General features: G+C 45.7%; 1 protein-coding gene across 1 annotated transcript in view; it reads left to right on the top strand.

The window, feature by feature from the left end:
- Window positions 1–1628: 1628 nt before the first annotated feature.
- The window catches only part of gfra4a (GDNF family receptor alpha 4a), an 85326-nt gene continuing 67845 nt past the window's right edge, over window positions 1629–19109 (top strand). Inside the window, 2 exon segments of the mRNA XM_056471481.1 lie at window positions 1629–1808; window positions 2831–2930. Coding sequence (XP_056327456.1) covers window positions 1629–1808; window positions 2831–2930 — 280 coding nt within the window.

Below are 19109 nucleotides of genomic sequence, written 5' to 3'. Positions count from 1 at the left end.
CCGTTGGCCGCACCCATACATACTTCCTCTTTTTCTATGAATTCTCTGCACAACGTTAAAAGCATAAGACTTCTCAACTGCAAATTTTCTGTGTTTAGCTTCAACCCATCTCTGCTCACAGGAAGTTTAGCTGCAGAGCTCAAATTAATTTTAGACAGTCAGGCCTTTGCATTTATATCGGCTTCATCTACTTCTGCAAAAATGCTTTATTAGTATGCAAGGCATATCACGCTCAAGAGAAGAATTTTGGTTAATATCACCTTAAGCAATACAAATACAATTGTTTAATAAAAAGAAAACGCAAAATACAAAAATAATAAAAAATATATTCCTTTTTCCCATCATCTAATATGTCTGCACACAGTACATCTCTTGTTTTACAAAAGTAACCATATTGAATTCAGATGACTTTCCTTAAAAAACAAATAATATATCTTAGACTTCATTATGCTTAAAACAAAAGGAAAATTTGCCAACAAGATATGAACATAAACTCCATTCAATTTCTGGAACACTTAATTTAATGCTATTCTTTTCAAATATACTATATGTAAATGTATTAGCAATGTTTAGATGTTTGAAAAACTATTTAAATGAAATGATTTGTTTTCTAATGTAAGATACAATGTAAGAAGCAAAACATTAGCCTATAAACACATGAGACTGATTTATAGACTGTTTTTTATTTAATTTTTATCTAATAAATCTATCAGCTCATCATTAATAGACAGATATCTGTCCATATGGATCAGACTAATGAATGTGATTAGAGTGCAATAACATTATTGGCCTGGATCATAAATATTAATTATGCGGTGTAACATTTTCACTGCGCACTAGAATGAATTTTTCCACTACGCATTCTTCATATACTGTCTAAGGCAGGGGTGGGCAAACTTGTTCCTGGAAGGCCGGGGTCCTGCACAGTTTAGCTCCAACACTAATTAAACACACCTGAAGATGCTAATCAGTGTCTTCAAGATCACTAGAAATCTATATACAGGTGTGTTTGATTAGAGTTGGAGCTAAACTGTGCAGGACCCCGGACCTCCTGGAATAAATGGTATAATGGTCTATGGTATAAAAACTCAAAATACTGTTATTTGCTGAATTAAATGTTTGTTCCTTGCAAAATTGTGGTGTGTAAAGTTATATTTCAATTTTTTTTTTTTTTATTTGTTTATTTTTATAAATATATTTATAAAATATAATTTTTATTTATTTGTTACATTTTTTTTATTATTTTTATTTGTTTATTTTTTAAACCAAAACACAGGTTAAAAACCATTCTAACCCCAGACCTGATTTGGAATCCAATTAAAGAATTCCATATTATCTTGAAAGTCTCCTCTACCATGTCTCATTAATAATAGAAGCCTAACCTAATAATGTTTAGGTCTGTTCTCATAAAATATTTGTATTGTTTTTAAATTTCATCATCTCTAAGTTCCCCTACGGATGGGGAACTCCAATGCTATGTGGAAACTTCCACTATGGGATTTCGTCAGAAACCAATCATCTGAAAGAGTATAAAATCGGCCCAATGAAATGCCAATGAGTTGGCAGCGTCAGCGTGCACAGCTGGCGTCAGTGACAATCAGTCATGCTATGAAGACGCAGCGAGTGCCATGCTCGACATCCTTTTCGCTTTCAGAGCGTTTCGCGAGTTTCTGAGAGAGTTACTGAGGGTTTCTCCAAGCTGTACTGCAGAGAGAGTTCGAGACGCAGTTCTCCCGGTCCAGAGTGTGTATACGCATCGGCAGACGGTCGAGCTGGGTTCTTCGCCCTTGCCTGGTCCTCAAAGAGCGGTTGGTATAAGGAAACAAGTTTCCTAAAAGAGCAACACGGCCGAGCAGCGCGTCTTTTTAAAGATGTCATTCCGGCCGTGCGTTTCTGGATGTGGTGGTTCCCTGTCCCCGGATGATGGGCACGAGCACTGTGTGGCATATCTGGGGGTCCAGCATGTCAATGCGGTGCTCGCGGGCAGTTCATGCCGTCATTGCGACATCATGTCTGTTGCGCAGCTAAGATCGCGGCTCGCCCTTGCAAAAGGGCGACCCACCCCAGTTGTCCCCCGCTCTGCGATTGGCACTCGGGCAGATCTGAGGGTCACAGTAGGAGTAAATCCGCCGCCCTCGGGCTCGCGGACCTCCCACTCCTCAGCGCGCTCCATCCAAGCTTTGAGCGAGAGAAGCGCTCCATCCTCAGGGACGGTCGCCTTCTCGCTTGATGACACCGAGGACCAGATGTCCATCATTGCATCGGAGGGTGGGCTATCACTATCCGACGAGGATCCGGACCCGCTTCCTCCCTCTGGGTTAACGAGCGCGGTCACGGATCCAGAAGCGGATATGCTAGCCGTACTTTCTCGGGCTGCTTCGGCCGTGGGGTTGGAGATGGTTTATCCCCCAGCTCCGCGGCCGGACCGACTAGATGGGTGCTACGTGGAGGATGCTAAGAGGGCGAAGCCTTCTAGACCTCCCGTCCCCTTCCCGCAGTCTTGGAGGGCACCTTTCTCTGCCCGATCTGCGTGCGCCTCCGCCCTCACCACTCTCGATGGTGGAGCAGCCAGGGGGTATGAAGCGATTCCTCCTACAAGCGCTACCAAGCGCAGGCGCTGGCCCAGCTGCACGAGGGTGGTTCCGACCCAGGCCTGCTCCATCAGCTTCGCACAGCAACTGACTATGCTCTGCGTACCACCAAGTCAGCGGCGTGTGCCCTGGGAAGGTCGATGGCCACACTAGTGGTCCAGGACCGCCACCTCTGGCTTAACCTGGCAGATATGCGCGAAGTTGACAAAGTTTGCTTTCTTAACTCACCCATATCCCAGGCTGGCCTGTTCGGCGACACCGTGGGTGAATTCACCCAGGAGTTCACCGCGGTGAGAGAGCAGTTGGATGCGATGGGCAAAGTCATCTATCGGCGGGAATGTAAGACCGCTCCCCCCGCCGAGCCATCCACCTCCGCTGCTCCTCGCCGAGGGCGCCCGCCTGCGGCTTCAAGACCTGCTCCGGCGCCCCCGCCCGCGCCTCCGGCCAAGCGGCCGCGCCGAGCATCCCGCAGGCAGCCAGCGCCCCCGCCCCAGGGCGCCGTTAAGTCCGGTAAACGGACCGCGAAGCGTCCCTGAGACGGGCCATCCGGAGAAGAGAGAACTTGCTCTTTCGTTGGGGGCCGGGCTCAACAAATAACATCAAAGGCGTTTTTCAACGCCACTCAAAACCCAATGAAAGAGCTTTTTTCTCCTTCCCGGGATGTGACAGCCCGAACACTGCCAGTCTGGGATGCTATGCCTTCCAGCTCGCAGGATCGGTGCATTTCGCCAAGGGCTCACGGAGCGCGAGAGAACGGTCTCCTTTCTCTCCCCCTCTCAGCCCCTCTTCTGGAGTTTGGTTGCGAGACGAGAGCGAGTCTCTCGTCTCCTGCTCTCCCGTGGGACCCCAGCGCTTCCCGGGCAAGCCCACTCACTCCACGCTGCCCCACCACTGGCACGTCAGCGATCACGCGGGGGGGGGGCCACTTGCGAGGGCGCTACCTGCCTGGTTAGCGCGGGCCAGCCCATCGCGGTGGCTCATCCGTACGATCAGACTCGGCTATGCGATTCAGTTTGCGAAATGGCCTCCCAGGTTCACGGGCGTATATTACACCAGGGTCAGCCCTGCGTCCGCCCCTGTCTTGCGAGGGGAGATTGCTGTCCTCCTGGCGAAGGATGCAATTGAGCCGGTCCCTTCAGCCGAGATGGAGAGCGGGTTCTACAGCCCGTACTTCATCGTGCCCAAAAAGAGCGGTGGGCTACGGCCAATCCTAGATCTGCGCGTTTTGAACCGCTGCCTTCACAAGCTGTGCTTAACAATGCTTACGCAGAAGCGCATCATCCGATGTGTCTGTCCTCGGGATTGGTTTGCAGCAATAGACCTGAAGGACGCGTATTTCCATATCTCCATACTTCCACGCCACCGGCAGTTTCTGCTGTTTGCGTTCGAAGGTCGAGCATGGCAGTACAAGGTCCTCCCTTTCGGGCTCTCTCTGTCTCCGCGGGTCTTCACCAAGCTCGCGGAGGGTGCCCTCGCGCCCCTTCGGCTCGCGGGCATCCGCATACTCAACTATCTCGACGACTGGCTGATTTTAGCCAACAGTTGGGAGCAGTTGATTGTGCACAGAGACAAGGTGCTCCGGCATCTTCACCTGTTGGGGTTTCAGGTCAACCGAGAAAAGAGCAGACTCGCCCCCGTGCAGAGCATCTCCTTTCTCGGGTTGGAGCTGGACTCGATCACTATGGAGGCGCGCCTCTCACGAGAGCGCGCCGAGGTAATGCTGAACTGTCTGAGAGAGTTCGACAGGAAAAGAGTGGTCCCCCTGAAATTATTTCAGAGGCTCCTGGGGCATATGGCATCTGCAGCCGCGGTCACGCCGCTCGGATTGCTCCATATGAGACCACTTTGGCATTGGCTTCACGATCGGGTCCCCAGACGCGCATGGCACGCGGGCACACACCGAGTGACTGTCACTGCGCTGTTTCGCCACGCCCTCACCCCCTGGAGGGACCCCTCCTTCCCACGGGCCGGAGTGCCCTTAGGTCAGGCGTCCAGGCATGTTGTCGTTTCGACAGATGCTTCCAGTATGGGTTGGGGGGCCGTGTGTCGCGGGCATGCTGCTGCGGACCTTTGGAAGGGAACCAAGCTGCATTGGCAAATCAACTGCCTGGAGCTGTTGGCAGTGTTTCTCGCCCTGCGCCGCTTTTTACCGGTGCTGAGGGGGCAACACGTGCGGGTCAGGATGGACAGCACGGCGACGGTAGCGTATATCAACCGTATGGGGGGTATACGCTCCCGCCGCATGTCTCAGCTCGCTTGCCGTCTGCTCCTCTGGAGTCATACGCGGTTGAAGTCACTGCGTGCTGTTCACATACCGGGCGGGCTCAACCGTGCGGCCGACGGGCTCTCACGGCAGCTCCTTACCCAGGGAGAATGGCGGCTCCACCCCGAGTCTGTTCAGCTGATATGGGCGCTTCGGGGAAGCCCAGGTCGACCTGTTTGCTTCCGCCGAGAACGCTCATTGCCAGTGGTTTTTTTCCCTGACAGAGGGTTCCCTCAGCATGGATGCACTGGCCCACAGCTGGCCTCGGGGCATGCGCAAAAATGCGTTCCCCCCAGTGAGCCTACTCGCGCAGTTACTGTGCAAGGTCAGGGAGGACGAGGAGCAGGTCTTGCTAGTTGCGCCTCTCTGGCCCAACCGGACCTGGTTATCAGAACTCTCCCTCCTCGTGATGGCCCCTCCCTGGCGGATCCCGTTGAGAGAGAACCTACTCTCTCAGGGACAGGGCACCATCTGGCACCCTCGCCCAGATCTGTGGAACCTCCACGTGTGGTCCCTAGACGCGTCGAGGAAGACTTAGGTAACCTACCGTTGGCGGTGGTTAATACCATCACTCAGGCTAGAGCACCCTCTACGAGGCATGCCTATGCCCTGAAGTGGAGTCTATTCACTGAGTGGTGCGCTTCTCGCCGAGAAGACCCCCGATCTTGCCAGATTAGTGTCGTGCTTTCTTTCCTTCAGGACAGGTTGGAGAGAAGGCTGTCGCCCTCCACACTGAAGGTTTACGTGGCCGCCATCTCCGCTCATCATGATGCGGTGGATGGCGGCACCGTGGGGAGGCATAACCTCATCATCCGGTTCCTCAGAGGTGCAAGGCGGATGTTTCCACCCCGCCCCCCTCTCATGCCCTCTTGGGATCTCGCGGCAGTGCTAACGAGCCTACGTGGGGATCCCTTCGAGCCACTTGACTCAGTATCCTTGAGATTTCTGTCCTTGAAGACAGCTCTGCTGGTCGCGTTGGCATCGATTAAGAGGGTCGGGGACCTGGAGGCATTTTCGGTCAGTGACTCATGCCTAGAATTCGGGCCGGCCTACTCTCACGTTGTCCTGAGACCCCGGCCCGGCTATGTGCCCAAGGTTCCTACCACGCCGTTTAAGGATCGGGTAGTGAGCCTGCAAGCGCTGCCCGCGGAGGACGCAGACCCAACCCTTTCATTATTGTGTCCTGTTCGCGCTTTGCGAGTGTATGTGGACCACACTCAGAGCTTTAGATCCTCTGACCAGCTCTTTGTCTGTTACGGTGGTCGGCAGAAGGGAAGTGCCGTATCTAAACAGAGGTTGGCCCACTGGATAGTGGATGCCATCTCCCTCGCTTATCAGAGCCAGGGTGAGCCGTGTCCCCCGGGGGTGAGAGCGCACTCCACTCGGAGCATCGCATCCTCATGGGCGTTAGCACGCGGCGCCTCTCTAACGGACATTTGTAGAGCTGCGGGTTGGGTGACACCTAATACATTTGCAAGGTTTTACAATCTGCGAGTGGAGCCGGTTTCCTCAAGGGTATTAGGTAACCTTTGGTGATTAAGGAAACAATTCGGTTGAGGTGTCGAAATACGCTTGCTGCGCCTTTTTCTCTAACCTGGAGATACGTGCGCTTTTTCAGCTTTGTCAGTTCTGTTCCCCATTTGGCGAACCCTGCAGAGTTCCTCCGAGGCCCCCAGCATCTGACTCAGCGGAGGAGTCAGGTGTTGGCCCGTTACGTTGTTGGCATGCCCTCTGGCATGCCCCGCGTTCTGGGTATAGGTGCCTGCTATGCGTGATCCCCGCTGGCGATCCCATACGCTCACTCAGCCACGGTTTAGTCCCCCCTTCTAGGCGGGCTCGTGTCTTCCCTCCCCGCTAACCATCCTTATGCAGGACCCCCCCATCTCTGGGCTGGTCCATAGATTGTCACCAGGTCTCCCCTCTGGGTAGCAGGTGAGCTCCGCAGCGTCCTCCCTATCGGGACTGAACGCTTTCCCAACATACTGTCGTATTAAACCTATTTCTACTGGGTTAGAGCGACTCCCAGAAAAATATAACTGTTCCCGAACGAGTAAGTAGGGTAAGTAAGGGCCAGGGGACACGCTGGAAGACTGTGTCTCAGGGCGTTGTAGGTGCGCTCGCTCTACTGCGTGGCACGCCCTTCGCCAGGGGCGCAGTAAGGTTCTTTCGTTGTGGCGTTTTCCATAGATTTCCCCATAGTGGAAGTTTCCACATAGCATTGGAGTTCCCCATCCGAAGGGGAACACTACGGTTACTAAAGTAACCCTTCGTTCCCCGAGGGGGGGAACGGAAATGCTATGTTCCTTCGCCACAATGCTTGTCCCTTAACTGTTGAGCGCAAAAGTCTCTTCAGCTAGAAAAGGATGTCGAGCATGGCACTCGCTGCGTCTTTATAGCATGACTGATTGTCATTGACCCCAGCTGTGCACGCTGACGCTACCAACTCATTGGCATTTCATTGGCCCGATTTTATACTCTTTCAGATGATTGGTTTCTGATGAAATCCCATAGTGGAAGTTTCCACATAGCATTTCCGTTCCCCCCCTCGGGGAACGAAGGGTTACTTTAGTAACCGTAGCGTTTTGTCTAAACCGGTAAGCAACTACCATGGAAATTGTCAAACTTTTTTTTTCGACCTTCAAAAAATTTTGTACATTAATTTTAAAGATTTTCAGTAATCTTTTGCGAGAGAATTCATGTGAAAATTAGTTCTCAGCATATGCGTTTGTTAAATTAAATATTAGTTCTTCACTTTGTTTTGCAAATCAGCATTTGTTTAAATGCAAGGCTTTAGTCATTATAGCCCCAAAAAAAAAAGAAAAGGAAAAAGAGCAACAATAAAAGCAATAAAATGGACAAACTTAAAAATTTCTAAAAATAAAGCGAGACTGTTAAAACAGTTGCTATGCCAACAACAGTTAGTGTATATACTGTACACATCACTAATCAGGACTCATTTAGTCACAGAAACTGTACAGTCATGCCACAGACTAAAGCAAAGTATAATGAACTTTGAAATATCTTGTAGGATTTAGAGCAACAAAACCCTTAAATAGCTCATCCTGCAACTGCAGCTTGGAGGAAGCAGAAGAGAAATCTCATAAAGACAGATTTCTAAAGGCTTCAGATTAAAAGCAGTGTGCCTCTCCTAAACAGGTGTCTAGGATTGCCTATGGACGTTGAGGACATAAAGGGTGACAGTTAATGGGACAGGAGAGGCAGAGGTAAGCACACTATCAGTGTATTAGGATTAGAGCAGTGTGCTGCCTGCTAAATGCTGAGTGACACAGAGGCTCGCTGCGATGGCATCTCTGAGGATTGTAGATCTGTATCTCTCTGGGGGACAACGCTCTTTCTTTTCTTCTCTCTCTCTCTCTCTCTCTCTCTCTCTCTCTCTCTCTCTCTCTCTCTCTCTCTCTCTCTCACACGCTTGTACGCACCATTAGCACATCTCAGTGTCGACAAGGTCTCTATACAGGTCTAATTGTGGGGAAGTGTGCGAGGAAGAGCAGTGTGTTTCTTACCCACGGGAGCAAGATCTGAGAGCTCTGAAAGTCCTCTATATCTCAGACTTCCTCACACACGTACACATACATGTAGGCCCTTTATTGTTACACTTAATCAACTTAATTACCAGACGTTAATGCCTCTGCACCAGCATGTGTGTCTCGTCTTTTACCCGTGTGTGTCCATGTAGGTGTTCTTGTGCTGAAGTGTGTGCGTGGGTGTTTAATTTTAGCACTCTGATGGGAGGTGTAGAGTATTGGAAGCGATGTGAGTGACAAACTAGATGATTTCCCATAATTGCTTTGGGCGCCACTGCTTTTGATGTAGCAGCTGTACTGCAGCAAGCTTCTTCGAATGGCTGCTTGTCAGTCTTCAACCATTGGTGTATGTTATTTTGCCGAGAAATAATCAGATTACGGCCTAATCCATTGAACAGGTTCATCTTCCACACTGGATTAGGCTCCTTTTAGGCACAATGGGATTAGTTATTGTGGAGACGCACTTGCTTCATTTGGGATTTTGTCTTGGATGATGAGCGAGGTGCATCCCGCACAGATAGACTCATCTCGGCTCTTTTCTGCTCTCATTTCAGCTCTTCTCTTCTGTCGTTTTCTCTTGTCTTGTCACATCTTCTTTCATCATGTCACATCTCTTTTTGTCTCATCTTGGCTCTTGGTGATGTAAACGTGAACTAGAATGAAAAGGAAGGTATATAGGGTTTAAATAAAAGTACACAATATGACAGAAGGGAAAAAGGCTGACAAATGTCATTTTGAAAGAGTGTGCGTCATATACACTTGCAAATACTATAATATTAACCAAATAAAAAGCTACTTAAGGGTACACTGAACACATTTATTCTTCGTGATGCATTCAGAATCTGTATTTTGTTTTTGCTATTGAAAAAGGTGTAATATTTTTAAGTAAAACCTTGATTGACTACAGATGTATGGGAGCACATTTATTTTGCTAAATTATTTAAGTTCAAATTAATTATTCTAGAATCATTATCGAATTTATAACTTATAATTATATGTATTAAGTTATAAATCATGTATTATCAAAGTAACTCAAATATTCTGAATTGTTTCTAACAAATTAATTCAAGTTTTACTTTTAAATGTGAAAGGTGATAAAAGTTTCATGGTTTATCATAGACAAACATTTATGTTAATCAACAAAATTCCATTCAAAATTTCTACATGATTCTTTTTTTCCCCCTTTAAATCTGATGTAACTTCATAATTTTAGAACCATTTTTGACACCCGATGGTACCAAAACATGAAATTTATTAAAAATCTTTTTACATGTAAAATTGATGTCAAATCAAATAAAAGAGGTGATGAGAAAGGGAAACTTGATGATATATGCTCAGTGTCATTCACGCAACTACTAAACACCATCATCGTAACAAACATAAAATTATAGTAATGAAATTGTCATGATTACCAGCGATCTAACCACCAGAGGTCGCTGGTAAACATTCACATGGACTACATCTTATGAACTACAAATTCAGTCATGCCACACACACACACCTGCTACAAGTTTCCACTGATTGGACTCCCACAGCTGATGCTGCTTCTGGACTAATCACACACACTACTTTAGCAGCACACACACTCACTTCCAGGCCGAGTCTTGTTTACCTGTAAAGTGACAATACAACGCATTTTCCTTAGTCTTGTTTCTCAGTGTTTTGACCCTTGCCAAGTTTGTCTGTTTGTCCCTGTTCGCTGCCTGCCTTCCGACCTCTCGCCTGTTATAGTGACTATGATTCTGGATTTGCCTTTATTCATCTGTTTGCACCTGTGTTGACCCTTGCTTGCCTGACTACCGAATAAACCTGCACTTGGATCCTAACGTTGTCTGTCATCCACGTGTGACAGAAGACTCGGCCTATCATGGATTCAGCAGGACGTCTAGTCAGATTAAGACAAGGTACGAATTCCCTCGAGGACCATATTAATTCTTTTCTGGACATAGCCAATGACACCAACCTCCTGGACTGTATACTCATAGATTTCTTTTATCGTGGACTAAATGAACCACTGAAATCCACCCTCATCCGTTATGGTCCTCGGGGATCTTTCCAACAAGCCTTGGATGTGGCTTTACAAGCTATTGGTTCCCCCTTCACCGTAGGCGAGGTGGAAGAGACCCCTAAATTTTTTTTTGGGGGAGGCAATAGAGAGCAAGACCCGCTGGCGACGGGGCTTGGTGCCCAACACATTAGCACCAATATGCTTGCATCACCCATACTCATGTCTCCAGCTCACAAGATGGCTGCCTCCAGTCCTCCAGCTCACAAGATGGCCGCTTTCAGTTCTCCAGCTCACAGTATGGCAAGTGCCAGTCTGTCACCTGCTCAGAAGATGGTTTCTTGTTCCAAGTCTGTTCCTGCCATAGTTCCTGTTCCAGTTCCTGAAACAACATCACCTGAGCCACCAGAATGGCCACTGCCACCTGAGTTGCCAGAGCTGCTGCCACCACCAGAGCTGTTACTGCCAGAGCTGCCACCACTACCTCCAGAGCTGCCAGATCCTCCAGAGCTGCCAGATCCTCAGTCACCGCCAGAGCTGCCAGAGCCGCTGCCAGAGCCACTGCTGCCACCAGAGCTGCCAGATCCTCAGTCACCGCCAGAGCTGCCAGAGCCGCTGCCAAAGCCACTGCTGCCACCAGAGCTGCCAGAGCTGCCAGAACCACTGCCAGAGCCACTGCCGCCAGTACTGCCAGAGCTGTCAAAGCCACTGCCACCAGTACTGCCAGAGACACTGCCGCCAGTACTGTCAGAGCTGCCGCCAGAGCCACTGCCGCCAGTACTGCCAGAGCCACTGCCGTCACTGCTGCCAGAATGGCTGCCGCTGCCACCTGAGCTTCCTGAATGGCCGCCACCGCCGCCTGAGCTTTCTGAATGGCCGCCTGAGCTTCCTGAATGGCCGCCGCCTGAGCTTCCTGAATGGCCGCCGCCTGAGCTTCCTGAATGGCCGCCGCCGCCTCCTGAGCTTCCTGAATGGCCGCCACAGCCTCCTGAGCTTCCTGAATGGCCGCCACAGCCTCCTAAGCTTCCTGAATGGCCGCCGCCGCCTCCTGAGCTTCCTGAATGGCCGCCGCCTGAGCTTTCTGAATGGCCGCCTGAGCTTTCTGAATGGCCGCCTGAGCTTCCTGAATGGCCGCCTGAGCTTCCTGAATGGCCGCCACCGCCGCCTGAGCTTCCCGAATGGCCACCGCCGCCGCCGCCTGAGCTTCCTGAATGGTCGTCACCGCCGCCTGAGCTTTCTGAATGGCCGCCTGAGTTTCCTGAATGGCCGCTACCGCCGCCTGAGCTTCCTGAATGGCTGCCACCACATGAGCTTCCCGAATGGCGGGCGCCAGATCCCCTTGAGTCCCACGATTGGCCAGAGAAGTCACCTGAGTTCCACGAAAGGCCTGAGCCGCCACCTGAGTGCCACGAAAGGCCCGAACCGCTACCTGAGTCCCACGAAAGGTCAGAGCCGCAGTCTGAGTTCCACGAATGGCTGCCAAGGCCGCAGGACTTTACAGAGCTGCCAAAGCTGTGTGATCTTTCAGGTCCATATGACCCGCCGATGCCTGCTGAACCTAAGCCCCCAGACATACCGCTCCACGCCCCAGGCCCACCGCAGCTCCACGCCCCAGGCCCACCGCAGCTCCACGCCTCAGGCCCACCGCAGCTCCACGCCTCAGGCCCACCGCAGTTCCACCCTCCAGGCCCTCCGCAACTCCACGCCCCAGGTACACCTCCGCTGCATGGTCCTGGCCCTCCATCCCTCCCCCTGTTCCGCCTCTGCTCGACCTCCCGCCTGATCAGTATTAGGAGTGTCTGGAAGCCACTTCTTAGAGGGGGGGCTCTGTCATGATTACCAGCGATCTAACCACCAGAGGTCGCTGGTAAACATTCACATGGACTACATCTTATGAACTACAAATTCAGTCATGCCACACACACACACCTGCTACAAGTTTCCACTGATTGGACTCCCACAGCTGATGCTGCTTCTGGACTAATCACACACACTACTTTAGCAGCACACACACTCACTTCCAGGCCGAGTCTTGTTTACCTGTAAAGTGACAATTCAACGCATTTTCCTTAGTCTTGTTTCTCAGTGTTTTGACCCTTGCCAAGTTTGTCTGTTTGTCCCTGTTCGCTGCCTGCCTTCCGACCTCTCGCCTGTTATAGTGACTATGATTCTGGATTTGCCTTTATTCATCTGTTTGCACCTGTGTTGACCCTTGCTTGCCTGACTACCGAATAAACCTGCACTTGGATCCTAACGTTGTCTGTCATCCACGTGTTACAGAAATAAACTTAAAATTATTTTAATTATTTTTTTTTATTATTTATCAACATTTAAATGTAACATAAAACTGAAACTAAAAAGAACCAGAGTAATAACTATATCTAACAGTAATAACTAGGGGTCATTATCGACAATATTTTGACATTTTAACCTAACACCCAGGCTGTCTGTAAAAAAGTTCAACAGTTTTTCTGAGGAAACTTAGATAGTTTGGTTTGATGACACTGGTTTGATGAAATGACACTAAACAATTTATTGAGTCCGTTTTGTTTTTCTGCATTCTAACTTGGTACGGTAATCAGAGTCTGTCAAATAAGAACAGGTTGAGTAGCCTTGTGAAGGTGGCAGGCAAGATCATCAGTTTTAACCAAACTGGTCCAATAGTAATTTACCGTAATCATGTTTTAAAGAGAGCTCAGGGTATCTGATGCACCCTGGATCACCCATTGTATTTGTGTTTCAGCTGCTTCCATCAGGATGTTGTTCTAGAGTTCCTATTTGCAGGTCTAATAGGATTAGAAATTCTTTTATGATGGTGGCCAGTTGGTCATTAAATGAGTCCAGCGGGGAGGGAGATGAATCTAAAAAATGATGTATGTTGTATTGTAATATTTGGGTAATGTGTACATGGAACTTCACCTGTGTTATAGCACCTTGCTGCAATTTTAGTTTCCCTGAATGGGATGATAAAGTTAAGTCTGAGTCTGTTAACAAAAAGCATAAAAAGTGAAGTGTCATGCAGGGAATCCTGGGAAAATCAATTGATGGCTATTATAATTGATAGTGTATATATTAAGAAAACTTACTGTTAACCAGATTAAAGCTTTTCACTGTAGTTATTTTCCTCCTGCTGTTATCACACACATTTTTTACAGTGTGCCGTCAGTGAAAGTATGATGAATATGTTCATCAATATGAAAAAAACACGAAAAAATATTTTTAAATAAAATGTTTTCCACAATTGCACTTAATGTCTTCGCACATGTACAGTATATATTGTTTATTGTAGATGTGTACAGTGACATAAAAAAGTCACTATATTGATTTAAATGGACGGTTCGAACAGGAATGAAAATTTACTCTGTTTTTACTCCCCCTCAAGTGGTTCTAAAATTTTGAGTTTCTTTTTCTGTCTAATAAAAAAGACATTTTAAAGATAGCTGAAAACCTGTAACTATTGACTTGCAAAGTAGTGCAAACAAATACTATAGAAATCAATGGTTTAAGATTTCAAACATTTTACAAAATAACTTAAGAAACTTTTAAACAAATAAATGGTGGAATTTTCATATTTGGGTGAACTGCCCCTTTAATACTGGTGAGCGCAAGTGTATGTCCATAAAAAAAAATCTTGCACTGAGACATTTTAATTGTTCATGAGGTAGATTTCCTGAGGGGAAGAAAAAAAAAAAAAACCTCTGCCTGCATGTTTTGGTGCTCAGTGCTCTCTTGCCGCACCAGCAGCAGCAGCGCTCCGTGTTTGAAGTGTTTCCTCACTCTGGAGATGTACAGGTCTTGGAGGGTGGCCAGTCGAGCACCAATAATCTTCTCAGCAGTCCTGACAGTCCATTGCCATGTCTTTCAGTCCAATTTGATAGCTCAACCAAACCAGATAGTTACAGAGGCACAGACTCAAAGCTGTATCAGCAGCATACGCGGGCCACAGGGGCAGCTTCAATCACGGACTGGAGAGGAAAAACCCCAAATTTTCCAATATTCCTGCCGGTTTTTCGAGTGCTGTATGATTTAGATGGTCAGGGCACAGATGGTGGGTGAGACTCTCAATAAGACCATTATTGCATTTGGCTCCTTTCAACAGTGCAGAGGTTGTGGTATTTAAGATCTCGTTATGTAAGATATTTACTGCATTTATCAAACACTGAAGAAGCTAAACAAAGATCTAGAGGTAATGCCGAAGTTATTCACATGGGCATTTCTTCTAAACTGAAATTAGATGCAGTTACTGCCCTTGAGATAAGGAGCATTGCTTGATGGGAAGTTGGACTTTCAGAGTTGTTCAGTGATATTATATAGGGTCTCTTTTCATGGTTTTGCTATAAAAAAGGGTGCAATGTTGCATTTTGTGATCAGGTGATTTTTGTCAGGATGAAATTGTCCTTTGATAAAGAGCTCAGGTGCTTGGGTTGTTTGTCATTAATCCTCCACATTTTGCTACTTGCTGACCAGCTGAAAACAAGTGGTGAAACTGTGAAAAGGCAGAAAAAAGTGGACTGATTTTCGTAGATTAGTCGTTTAGTCACCTCCATGCAGAAATCCTAATGGTGCTTCATGTTTACAGCTTTCTACTTATGTTACTCTTATTTAAGTAATATAACAGTATTAAGTAATATAAATAAAATAAAATGACTTTTTCTGTTTTATTAATTTATTTATAACTTATTATGATTTTTAAGTGTTGATGTCACTTTTTATTTGATTAAATATCAATAATAAGGGTGTAACGAGACGCTTACTCGACGAGACACAAGAATCAGACGAGGCAAGATTATTACAAAATTTAACAAATCTTCAATGGTGAAATACATGAATGTAAAATAGTCTTTTATTCAACAAAAAAAATCACAAATTTCAAAACTACTTAGGTGCTTTTTTAAATCAACTTGTAATGAATTTTATTTTACTTCTATTTTAATGAATTCTATGCAGTAAAGAACATGCAAACACTGCAGAGTAGTTTGCTAATAGTGTAGGTCAATTTTTTTCAGATAACAGGTGCAGAGAATAGTCCCAAACAGCCGTGTGTGTGGCTTATCGTGTCGTAAAATGCAGCTAAAAGTCCTTCACGATGTTAATAGTTTTATTATGGTCTTTACTTGTCTACTGCACAGCAATAATGCGAAAAAAGAATACTCCACATGTCCTAATTCCATTTTTGTGTGTACGACGATTATGACTTTAAGCATATCTGAAGTGCTATTCCATTGCATGGATGTGAACCATAATGTGTCTGGCTGCAGTTGTAGCCTCTGTTGGACGTGGCAGCTTCTGAACTTCAGTGGAAAAAAATACGGTTGAGTAACACTCGCCCGCCCAACCAAGTGAGGCACGCAACACTGGGGCCAGTTTGGGTTGCCATGTGTGTGCAAATCACTTGATTTGCAGTTCTAATTCAATCCTGCCTCCAATCTTCAATGCTAATTTTGCCCTCTCGCTCCATCATGCAAACATTACAACTCATGAGACAACTTTTCGCCTCGACGAGAAATCATGTCATTGGAAAAATCTGACATTGCAAGATTTAGTATTTCTGTGATATAATCTCTATCTATCTCTCTCTCTCTCTCTCTCTCTCTCTCTCTCTCTCTCTCTCTCTCTCTCTCTCTCTCTCTCTCTCTCTCTCACATATAATTTCAGCTAAACACTTCAGATCCTCCGATTATTGTGGAATGCGCACATTGTTATATTGTGCAGCATACCATCGTTACATTGAATTCTAAGCAGACATAGACCCGCTTTAGTATCATTTTAAATCAGCTATGTAAAGAAGACTTATAATTAATTTAGTTAAAATTACATTTAGTTACATGTCAATTAGGTAAAACACTTCTAAAAATGTATTGTTCTTAATTCTAATTTCAAAACTTAGTACACTTTTAAAATCAATGGTGGCTGTTAATAAAACAAATTCTGTCAATTTACTCATCATTCACTTGTTCCAAACATATCTGAGTTTCTTTCTTCTGTTACATATTCTATTACTTCTATTACATATTTCTACGAACATATTTTGAAAAACGCTGGTTGCTGGCACCCATTGACTTTCATTTTATTTTTTTCCCTTCTATAGAAGTAATTAACTGTTTTATTTCAGAGGCTGCATCCTCTGAAGGCTGCAGACTTCAAAGGTGAGCCCTTAGAAGTTCACACAGGCCAAACAGAGCATTTTGAAATGAAACGATCTAGTCTACAGAGCACAGATCTCGTCACCTAACAACCGTAACAGATGCCGTTAACAAGTGGTAATAAAACTTGTAATGACTTCTTTTAAAAGTGATTTTAAAACTTATTTTAAGCGATGTGAAGGCAAAAGAAAGTTTACAAAACCTGGAAATATTGTTTCTTTATCTATAAATGTACTGTACATGTGTTTAGATGTTCAAGTAAAATAAAACCTAATTCAATTCAATTCAATTCACCTTTATTTGTATAGCGCTTTTACAATGTAGATTGTGTCAAAGCAGCTTCACATAAAAGGTCATAGTATATTGGAACAGTGTAGTTCAGTTTTTAGTGTTTAAGTTCAGTTCAGTTTAGCTCAGTTCAGTGTGGTTTAAAAATCATTACTGATTGTCCAAACACTGAAGAGCAAATCCAACGATGCGCAGCTCTACAGATCCCGAACCATGCAAGCCAGTGGCGACAGCGGAGAGGGAAAAAAAACTTCACTAATTGGCAAAAGTGAAGAAAAAAAAAACCTTGAGAGAAACCAGACTCAGTTGGGCACGACCATTTTAATTTCTCCGCTAGCCAAACGTCTTGTGCAGAGCTTCAGTCTCAGCGGCGGAAGCTGATGCTGGCCTCAGCGAAGACTTGTCTGTCCCTGAAGCGTCACAGGAATCAGTCTCATGTTCTCCACTCCTCCATGACCACCACAGTAGCTGCTCAGGATACGGCCTGGTCCAGAATATGGAAACCTTGGGATCATCTCGTCGTTGGTCTTGGATCGAATCAGTGACTCTGCATAGTCTGAGGGCCTCGGGAAGAGTATCCCCAGGAGGAATTCATACATAATTCATACATTTAATTCTGAGTATTCTTTTATAAACGTCCTGCTGTTATCAGTGCACAATGAATCTTGGGACATCCGAGGGTGCCGGTTGTATCCTTCATTTCCTGGGAAATGAAGGACTCATTTGGAGGCTGCACTTAAAGGAACCTTCGAATTTTTAAAAACTTTGACAGCCTTCGTCACACTGCAATGATGCAGCCCTCTTCGAATACATCTTTCAGAGGATGCAGCCTCTGAAATGAGACACAGCTTATGAGTTCCAGCAACCAGCATTTTCAAAATATCTTCGCTTGTTCAACAGAAAAAAGAAAAAAAAAACTTTTTAAGGTTTAAAACCACGAGTGAAAATAAATGCTACACCTTGTCATAATTTTCAAGTGTACTATACCGTTGATGTACCTAAGATAATGAACTAACAGTGTTTTTATTAACTGGTGTTCACAAAAATTATGACTCTAAAACAAAATTGCTTGATCCTGATTGGTTAGCCATAAAATTTGTGATCTGTTACTCCCCAGTGATGACAGTCACCAATTGCAACACTATATATAATGACTGTACGGTGCTCATCTGTGTATATAAGTCACGGCATCTCTGTATCTCTTTTAATAAACTCTACCTGCTCTCTTTGGTTTCATTCAAACATGTTTGATGTCCTCATAGTAATAAAATGTACTGTTAACTGAAACTGGAGAAATGTATTCTAATAAAGTTGAAGTTTTCATCTAATTAAAGAACAATTGCCTGAAGGACAGCTGTTTTGTACAGTGAAACGGTAATGGATCATATTAAATAATAAGTAAGGTTTTAAAATGGTTTCTTGTCATATCAATATTTCATGCCTTCATTCTTTGTTAAATCAAATGTAAGGAGTGTAACAGCTTGGTGTTTACCCTTAAATATTCATCTTGTTTGAACTTTCATGTTTATAGGATGTTTGCTCCTGTAGGTACTGATTTTCTCTGTGAAAGTTTTAGGACTTGCTTAAAGGGATAGTTCACCAAAAAAAAATGTTCTCACCCTTTACTTTCTCTTAAGTTGTTCGAGATATTCTGAAAAATGTTGGAAAACACCAGACATTGGCATTCATAGCAGGAACAAAAAATACTCCAGAAATAACTTCTTCAGTATATATTTTTTGCTTTCAGCAGAAGTAACTCAAACAGATTTGGAACTAGTGGGTGATGAGTAAATAATGACATCATTTTCATATCTGGGTGAACTATCCCTTTAAGGTGTCAGGTTCCATACTTTCATAATGTGTTCCTTTGTTTTGTTTTCCTGCCACCAGTCAGTCTCATGAGTTTCACCTGTGTTCATCCCCTATGTGTAATTATTGTCATCATGTCACTGTGTATTTATACCCCTTAAGCTATGGTCCCACTAGGCTTTGTGTGTGCGAATTTCTATCATATGGCGCTGCGAAAAGGGGCGGGATTTAACAAGATGATTAGACATTTAAAAAAGCGACCGATTGCTCCATGTTTTAAATTTCTGTCCAGAGAGGTCATGTTTTAATCCTCAATTGGTCTCATGTCAAGTGATGCGATTTCGCAGGTCAGAGTTCACCAAGCTTGAACTTTACACTGCAGCAACCTGCGAAACTTGACGCATGACCTTGCGTTTCCGGTCTGACGCATTCGCGTGCGTATGAATGGAAGCTTTCGTTTTATTC

Source organism: Danio aesculapii, chromosome 13, assembly GCF_903798145.1.
Source record: "Danio aesculapii chromosome 13, fDanAes4.1, whole genome shotgun sequence".
In the NCBI taxonomy this organism is placed as follows: Eukaryota; Metazoa; Chordata; class Actinopteri; order Cypriniformes; family Danionidae; genus Danio; species Danio aesculapii.
The sequence above is the reverse complement of the archived record's forward strand: the minus strand, read 5'-3'. Positions and strand labels throughout refer to the sequence as shown.